The sequence below is a fragment of the Cynara cardunculus genome (genome assembly GCF_001531365.2).
Source record: "Cynara cardunculus var. scolymus isolate 2C chromosome LG 4, CcrdV1, whole genome shotgun sequence".
NCBI classification, from domain to species: domain Eukaryota; kingdom Viridiplantae; phylum Streptophyta; class Magnoliopsida; order Asterales; family Asteraceae; genus Cynara; species Cynara cardunculus.
In genome coordinates, this window is record NC_037531.1 from 17,397,928 (window position 1) to 17,407,355 (window position 9,428).

Genomic DNA, 9,428 nt, shown 5'->3' on the forward strand with positions numbered 1-9,428 from the left:
GGTTGGGGTTGGGGTAGGATGTATGCAAACCTTTCTTCTGCCCACAGGGGTAGAGAGGTTGTTTCCGTGATTGTTTGCTTGTTTATTTCCCCTTTACTCCCTCCATCCCAAAATATGTCCACAATGAAAATGACACAAAGTTTTAGGAATGTGTAATTATTACATTTTTAAATAACTAAATGAAAAATTTTACCACTGATAATAGAGAGACTTTCTCCATCTTGTTATTAAAGGTAGAATGGAAAAGTGGAAACTTCTGAAAGTAGACACTTATTTTGGAAATGTTAACACTTCATCTGGGACAGAGGGAGTACTTGGTTATCAGCAAGATATTCTAATGCTTTTGTAAGGGTACCTTTTCCTTGCCTATAAAAGGAAGTATTTAGGAAGAAAAAGAACAAATAACGACATACCTGGTATATAGGGCAGGTCCTTTCATAGTTATGGACATGTCCATAGAACGCAATGTCCACTTTGTATTTCTGCCATAGCTTCTGCAAATGTTCCCTTCCCATGGGCTCTTCAAACGAACCCTCCATGGCATACCAACTGTTGGAAGAATAGCCGAGCACACGATGAGCAGAGAAGATGAGCCATGGCTGTTTTTGCCGGTCGACTGATGCCAAACACATCTCTATCCATGCATATTGTTCTGAACCCTCCCTCCAATCATGTTCTGAATCCGCTATGCAAAAGTGAAACATGCCATAATCGGTTGAATACCTATTAAAAGTAGACAGATATGAGTTGGGTACTAGGGATATAACTTCGATGAAGCTAACATACATACCTACATACATACATACAACATTTGACTAGACACAATTTAGGATTAGTGTTTGACTATTAGTCAAATGTTTAGGGCAATTGTCCAACTCTTCACTTTATACCCACCTTTTCAACTTATTGATTGAAGTAGCAGACATTATGCAAGTAGCACTTACGCAACTTGCGTAAACCACTATTTTCAATATAATATTCAGAAAAAGTAGACTTGCGTAAGTGCTTGAGCAGTGTGTGCCACATAGATTGTCCATGTAGACATTACACAAGTAGCACTTACCTACTTGCTTAATGTCTACTTTTCCATGATGTTATATTGAAAAAGTGGATTAAGCAAGTTGCGTAAGTTTGCGTAATCTCGTTTTTTTCGGTCAATAAGTTGAAGATGTGGCTATAAATTGAAGAGGGTGTGGGCTTGGCTATTTGGATAATTTCCCAAAAATTTAAGACCCTCAAAATGGAAAGATGAAGAAGTTCGTCTAGCAAAATCATCCTATCAACATTATCTAACAATCACAGATGGATAAAGTGCTACTTTTCGATAAATATGTTGCCAGAAAGAGAAATTGCAGTTATTTTGGGACATTCCTCATAGATAATTGTTGTCTTTACCAAAATTTTGCCCGGTTCTCTGCAGGAACATAGTACATGGTCTCAGCAGGCACACCACACTCCCCACCTGAGTCTGTGGTGTCATAGAAGGATCCAGAATTAGGCCAAGATCGTTCATGGTTGCCACTGCAGAAAAGAAAAACTAAAGTAAGCTTTCCATTCAACTAAATTATTGAATTTATAACTATAATATATATATATATATATATATATATATATATATATATATAGAGAGAGAGAGAGAGAGGGAGGTCCAAGGGAAAACCCTTAAAAATGAAAAACTGAGGAATACCCCGGTAAGATTCATTTGGACGGCATGCACATGTCCATACAACGCTAGTATGTATATATATACGACACTAGTATATAAAAAATCCAAACCTTGCAACCATGTAAGGCTTAGCTGATGCAATGGGTTCGACTTGTGCTGTGAACTGGTCCCACTGTGAGATAAATCCATTTGCATATGGTAGATCTCCTATATGGAAAACTATGTCATAGTTATCAAGGTCACCAATTAGTTGGTCTGTGGTGATGAGTGATCCAGGCTGATAACTAGCATACTCATTTGAGCCATCCCGTTCTGCCTGAAAGACGGTGTGGCAGAAATATAAACAGCAGTTCTCAATCTAGCAAAATAAACCAATAATGATGGTTTAAATGGTAAATGCAAATTTCATCTTCCTAGAGCAAAAGTTTCTTCTATTTCGCGAAGATTATCTAGAAGGCCTATTTGGTAGTGATTTGCAGTCTTTTAGGGTGTGTTTGGTATGCGGGACATGACAGAACAAAAACCTGTTGTCACACGTTTAGCGTGACATTAGACTTGGGAGCTTTTTGGTTGGTTTTCCATTAAGTTTTGTATAGATAAAGCAGTCTGTGTGGATTAATCTGTCTATATAGATTAAGCTGTCTATATAGATTGGAGAAGTTTTTGTTTGGAAAGGTATACACAGAAGAAGTGTGTTTTTAATTTGGAGGGGCATGTTTGTGATAAACTTGGCTTTCTGCATAAAGCTGTCCCCTAGAAGCTTATTGAATAAACCGCTTTCTATATCATTAAGCCACTACCAAACAGTCATGTATAGCTGACCGAATAAGTTGTGAGTCCTTAAACTGCTACAAACAGACCCTTATAGATTGGGAAAGTTTTGTTTGGGAGGGTTTTTCCACAGAAAGGAGCGTGTTTTTTAATTGGGAACGGCAGTTCTGGAAAAAATTACCGAATAAGACATTAAGCGACTACCAAACAGTCATGTATAGCTGACGGAATAAGTTGCGAGTCTCATTAAGCTCATTAAGCTGCTAACAAACAGCCCTTGGACAGGACTAAGTGGCACAAAAATGCATTTTTTGTCCCGTTAAAATAGGTGGAACAAAAATATAGGAGATGGGACAAGATAGATAAATTAATAAACTACACATGTCAAATTAAAACCCCCTAAAATGTTCCAAATTCTTTCATCCCACCTACCTTCCTCTCGCCAGTCCGATCCCATCCGCATACCAAACACACGAAGATTGTACTATCACGAAAGATGGATAAGCCCATAGAGTAATGGTCACCATGGAGCCATAAAAGGTTCTTTCAGCAACGTCAACAACAATCATATTGAAGTAATACAACCCCCGTCTCAAAAAGAAATTCAATCCAATATTATCTCTTTACCCATCGGTAATTATTACAAAAATAGTGATAACTAACTTTGTTACACTAGATTCTTTTACTTTGTCCTTATTGAGGAGCACTTGATATATTTAACTACTAGTCAAACATTTTCCTTTTCAAATATTGAATGCATTTTGGGGCTCCATGCATAATTGTAGATGCTAAGGGGTAAAAGCAACTAATTATGTGAATCGGTTCTCTTAGTTTTTACTAACATATTCCTCACGCACACTCCTCATCTTTGGTGAGGATTTGAACCCTTGATCTCCAGGGAGGCTAGGATTTGGCGGTAACCCAGATACCGCTGGGCCCACCCTTTGATATGTATTTTATGTTTATGAGGGCTGCAAGAAGTAATAGACAATTTTCAACAAGTATTACCTTCCCCATGTCTCCAAAAATAATAACACGCTGCAACGAATCTTGTCCTGGATATGGGGATGATTTGAATGAATACATTTTACTCCAAACGATCGATCCATTCAACAACATATGGCCAATCCTATAATTATACCTGTAAATTGTTGTCACAACCAAATCCGGGTGAGAATATAAGACGGGAAAAGTATTATAAATTATGCAAAGATATAAGAACTCATATCTCTACGGATAATCCTGAGTACAAAGAACACATACATAGTGTTTGGCCACAATTCCTTTAAGAAGCTAGTATGTATAAAACCAGGATCACGCCATCCAACAGTACGTGCAGGTGGACCTGCAGTGCAATTAAGTAACTATTACTAGCACCAAATAAACAAAAGTATTATGAAAATTAGACGAAGGATCGTGTGAGAATAGGAGTTAAGGTGAGAACTGAGAAGTATAAGAAGGGACTTGGACCCTTGATCACTTTTAATCCCAAAACAACCCATGAATTGCAATTTATAAGGGAATTGATCTAGTGTATCTCATTAGTGTTGATCTAGTTGGTTCTCTTCAATTAGGATTGATCCAAGGGTGGAGATCCCTTCTTACTCTTCTCACCATAACTTCATTCTCATGAGAACCCAACCCTATAACTTATGCATAAATACAAGAACTTCATACATATATGGATCGCTTTTGGGAACAAATGTTGGATGGAGAACTCATGAAGTTTATGATTGTACAAGATCTATGTACCCAATATGTCTACTATGTTCATATTTCAGTAATTTTTACGTTATAATTATGGATGGCATTATCTATCAAAGACGTACTAACCTAACCAAACCAACCCAGTATATCCCACTAGAAAGTAGGGTCCGGGAGGGGTAGGATGTACGCAGACCTTGCCTCAACCACTAGTATGGAGAGGTTGTTTGGTGAAGACCCCCATCTTGTGCATGATGCAAGGTGTGCGCAAGCAAGCAATAAGATAGGTAAGAGATTCTCTATAATTTTACTAAAATAAAGAACCAAAAGTTAAGATCTTTAAAAAAATTAACATTCAACTCCAATATTATTAAATATACAGTAAATTACGATTTTTGTCCCTGTGGTTTAGAAATTGCGATGTTTGTCCCTTGTGGTTTCGTAATTTCGATTTTCATCCCTGTGGTTTAGAACGTGCGATTTTAGTCCCTATAGTTTATAATTTATTGCTATTTCCGTCCTTATTATTTATAATTTGCTGTTGTTTCGGTCTCTGTGGTTTATAATTCTTTACTGTTCTGGTCCCTTGTACTTTAAAGGTAGAAATTAGTCCAGGGACGAAAATAGCAATTAATTACAAACCATAAGGACTAAAAACACAGTTTCTAAACCACAGGGACAAAAATTGTAATTTTTAATAAACCACAGGGACTAAAAATGTAATTTACTCTTAAATATATTTTTAAAATATTCTATAATTTATCATCCCAATACACGTTTTAAAAAACTTTATATAAAACAATAATAATTTAATCTCACTGGTGGGAATGAACACAAAAAAAATCATCTCTCTCTTCTCAAATCAAGTTTTGAAGAATTCTCTAAACTTGGCGTTTTCTTTTGTTTTATAGAGAATTTATTGAAGCAAAATAGAGAACAAAATCTTCATTTTCTCTATTTTAAAAAATCTGTTGGAAATGCTCTAATATAACAGGTAATAAGGAAATATAACAGGTAGAATAAGGACTCTACCGTGCGTGCAAGATTCAATGGTGCAAGCAGACAATGCAATAAGGTAAAACATGTAATACATATAGAACGTATATAGCAACTTAAACATTAATTTTTATATGATTCGACATGACAATGTACCACACATGCTGCCACGAGTGAACGTCAAAGTTCCGGCTGGAGAAAGCTTTGGGCTATGACCTTTCCAACCCCACTCGACAAATGGAACGGCTTCATCAATGTTGTAGCCACTCGTCCAGGTTACCGTCATCTGAACAAGCACCAAAAGCAACACATCATATACAACAAGCCACGCAAACTAGTTGGATAAGCCAAAATTATTACAAAGAAGAATTATAGAATAGTGCAACTCAAAAGGCAAAAATGAGCAGGTAAACCCCCTAGCATGGGCGGACCGACTTTAATAGATATGGCGGCATGGGCCAGCACGTCGTTCCTCAATTGTAGTATGAAAAATTATAGGGTCATGAAAGGTGCTACCGTATCATTTTGTTTTGTGCAACCGTATATATTTTGAAACCACAATGGTGACACAAGTTTCCCTTGGTAGAGGTGGTTTGCAAAGCTTTTCTCCCATCCCAGACCCGGGTCTGAATCATGTTTGTGTCATTTTCCTTAGTTTTCAGCTTTTAATTTTCAGATTTATTATGCTTCTAAAGCAATTTGCAATAAAAGACTTGAACACAGGTTCTCACATATGAAACGCAAAGAACTAACCAATAAACCAATGATTATTTTGTAAAAAATATCCATATCTTTGTTTCATATACTCAGATGGTGTCACCACTTGAGAAAATTTCTAGGCCCGTCCATGCCCCCTAGGTTCTAGGACAATGGCATTATCCCAAAGAAGCATAGGGATGGACATAATGCCAAGGACGGACCTACATTAATTGATACGGTGGCACAGGCCATCACTTCATGGTTCTGTTGTAAGGGGAAAAAGTACGTTTGTCAAGGGTGTCGGCGTATTATTTTGTTGGGTGCCACCATATAGTTTTTGAAATTGAAATTTAAGCACAAGACTTTGATGGCGGAGATGGTAAATGCTTCTACCGTTGTAGAAAAGGCCGAGGTTTGAATCTCACTTGTGTCAAATTTGTTAATTTTAGCTTAAATTTTAGCATTATTTTATATACCTCTTGTGTTTTAAAAAAGATATGTAGCCTGGACTCAAACATGGGTCTCTTCTATGGAGGGACAAGAAACCAACCAACAGATTGGTACTAATATTGTCAAAAAAAAATATAGATATTTTTTTACAGTTAAATTGTGCCACCACTTAAAAAAATTATGGGTCCGCCTCTGATCATGCATGCCCGGAAGCAAGATTATGTCTAAAAAAAGATTAGTAAGCAAAAACAAACTAGACGCCCCTAGTATATTCCACCCGAAGGTGCATAGATGGACCTAGAACTTTTTTCAAGTGGTGGCACCCAATGACTATAAGAAACAAATATAGGGATATTTTTCAAAAAACCATTACTGGTCAGTTGGTTAGTTCATTGTTTTTCATATGTAGGCCATGTGTTCAAGTCTTCTATTGCAAAAAATTTCAAAGACATCATAAATCTAAATTAAAAGCTAAAAACTAGAAAAATGACACTAACGGGATCCGAACTCGGGTATGGGGTGGAAGCAAAGCCTTGCAAATCAACTCTACCAACGGAAACTTATGTCCTCATTGTAGTTTCAAAATATATACGGTGGCACACAACAAATTGATACGGTAGCACTTTTCACGACCCTATAAATTTTATACACTATCACGAAGGAACGAAGCGGTGCCCCATGCCACCACATGCACCACCTGGGTCCGTCCCTGCGAAGGTGCGGTCTGGGGAGGGTGAGATGTCTGTAAACCTGGCCTCTACCCTAAAAAGTAGAGCAGTTGTTTCCAGGAGGACCCCCAACTTGTGAAAAGTGTGACAAAGAGAGAAAGTCATGTATGATAAGGTGGTTATGCATGAAAAAGGAAACGTAAAGAACATTGTTACAAAAAGCTTACCTCATCCCAAGCCTTCCCTTGAGCAAGGCGTGGATAAAGGGGAGCCTTAGGGTTCACGAATGATATAGGATCTGAAATAGCCACTAATTTCGGCTGTATTCAAAATAACATAATAAGTCAAAGGGACGGTAGGATTAACATATTCTAATTTATGTTATACACATAAATCACAATCACAGTGGAAAGAGGCAACTTTACACACACTTTCCACGCCACCAGTAAATAATGCAAAGGAGAAATCTGCTCGCTGATTGATAATCTGGAATCTCAGTGTAGCATTTCCTGTCTTTACGTAATTGGAATTGGAGTGGTTTGCAAACATGTACTGAATAGGAAATGTTTCACATGATACAAGTATGGTTAGAACAATCCACAATATAAAACTTCTTTAATTCTTTAAGCCTGAGTTAGATTACGGGCAAAATGCATCAAAATGTGAAGAAGTTTGCTTTAGCTCCTATTTGGTGTGACGATGGATTTTCTTTTTTCTCAATTAATGTTGCAAACGTTCAATCTGTCCTATTTTGAACCCATGTTACTAGATAAACGGGTTTTTATTCCATATGGCATCAGTTGATTGATGTAGCATTTTTCACTTACTCAAGAACTACAATATAACTTTGACAAGTTAGAATAGCATCCATGTCATCATTAGTTGCAAATCTACCATTAATGGTCAAAATGGGTACAAAATAGGAAGAATTGAACGTTTGTTACATTAATTGAGGAAAAAAATCGTCATTACACTAGATATGAACCAACAGAAACTTCAATGCATTTTGATGCATTTTACCCTTCTCTTATGCATACCTTTATCGGGGCTGTGCATATGTAAGGAGCCTCTGGCCATTCGCCGGATTCAGAGTAGCAATCCGATGCACTACCATATTCAAAGTTAACCAGAAAAAGAAAAAATAACATTTTTACAGGCAGACATAAATGATGCAAAGGAATGCAGGTATCGAATAAATGAACAATACTTGAACTTTGCTGGTGAGAAAACTCCAACCCAATCATTCTCAGATGGTTCTGGGTACTTGAGCTCAACATTGACCCATGAAGTATCCTCACCCTGTCATCATACATACAATATATAAATATATAATCAAGGCTACAGTAAGGGTGTTAAAAGTCAAAAAGAACATATAAGAGGAAACTTGAAGCGATCACCGGTAAATGAAATGAACCTTTTTTACCTCCAAACCAAGAAGAAGAGGGTCAGCCTGAATGGATGCTGATTCATGGAGAAGAATAACCGCTTTGTAAATCGCGATCTTGGCTAACGGTTGTTCGTCAATGGAACGGCCGCCAAGATCGTTACGTATAAGAGAAGAGTGAGATGAAGCATGGCAAACCCTCCAAAGAAATGCCTTAGACGATAGCAACAAGAACACTGTGAAAAGATTGTCCATTGTTGGCATTTTATCAAACAGCTGGTCTGCACATGCTTGAACCCTTCTTATTTATTGCTACAAATCACTACTTCATCAAAGACCAATAAAGAGATTCAGAAACGATTAAATAAACTAATAAACAAGAAACTGTTTCAAGAATGTTAAAAGACGCGTGTACCAGCTCCATCCTCATAACTGGAAGAGGTCAAAATCAATATAATGAAACACCCCCACCTGTAAATAACATCAAAATCAGTATAAAAATACAATTACAATGCAATTACGGATTTGATTTATCTAACATAAGAGGGGGTTTCGATCTTTCTTAAGTTGAATATGGCTGTCATATGTGTCTCTTTGCGATGGACATAGTATCTTGTGATAGCTAAAAGTCACCCAATAAACTGGTAGCTTGATATAATCGCCTTGTGGGCATGATTCGGCAGTTCGTGGGATGAGGCCGGAGATAGTCGTCCGGCAATCCACGAAATCTCCGTTTGAAAAAGCGTACGAAAGTGCATTGAATGTTATATTTTGGAAAACAAATTTTGAAAAGCATACACAACTTCTTCTTATTCTTTGTAGGGATAAAATAGTCTTTTTAGATTAATTTATTTGTATAAATTAAATAGGTTTTGATTTGCAAGATTTTTTTCATAAATGGAATAAGCGTGTTTTTTAACGTGTACGGTCAGGTTTTAAAAAAAAAATGGTTTTATGTATAAAGATCTCTTTTTAGAAACTTACTGAATAAGTCATTTTATATACTATTAAGTCACTACCAAACAGTCATGTATAGTTGACCGAATAAGCTGTAATTGTTGTTAAGCTCATCAACCTGCTAAGTAACAAG

The 9,428-nt window shown here is 36.9% G+C and overlaps 1 protein-coding gene across 4 annotated transcripts in view; it reads right to left on the reverse strand.

Moving 5' to 3' along the window:
- Nucleotides 1-9,130, reverse strand: part of LOC112510738 (nucleotide pyrophosphatase/phosphodiesterase-like) — a 10,865-nt gene extending 1,735 nt beyond the window's left edge. Inside the window, exons 1-12 of one of the 4 annotated variants that reach the window (XM_025116060.1) lie at nucleotides 8,754-9,064; nucleotides 8,369-8,663; nucleotides 8,162-8,253; nucleotides 7,992-8,061; nucleotides 7,384-7,506; nucleotides 7,182-7,274; nucleotides 5,294-5,423; nucleotides 3,701-3,782; nucleotides 3,446-3,578; nucleotides 1,777-1,982; nucleotides 1,396-1,521; nucleotides 414-723 (exon numbers count right to left, since the gene is read on the reverse strand). In XM_025116060.1, coding sequence (XP_024971828.1) covers nucleotides 414-723; nucleotides 1,396-1,521; nucleotides 1,777-1,982; nucleotides 3,446-3,578; nucleotides 3,701-3,782; nucleotides 5,294-5,423; nucleotides 7,182-7,274; nucleotides 7,384-7,506; nucleotides 7,992-8,061; nucleotides 8,162-8,253; nucleotides 8,369-8,602 — 1,599 coding nt within the window. In that variant the 5' untranslated portion in view covers nucleotides 8,603-8,663; nucleotides 8,754-9,064. Of the gene's footprint in view, nucleotides 1-413; nucleotides 724-1,395; nucleotides 1,522-1,776; nucleotides 1,983-3,445; nucleotides 3,579-3,700; nucleotides 3,783-5,293; nucleotides 5,424-7,181; nucleotides 7,275-7,383; nucleotides 7,507-7,991; nucleotides 8,254-8,368; nucleotides 8,664-8,753 lie in introns of all 4 variants that reach the window. The other 3 variants (XM_025116061.1, XM_025116062.1, XM_025116063.1) reach the window with 3 other exon arrangements.
- Between the last annotated feature and the right edge of the window lie 298 nt (nucleotides 9,131-9,428).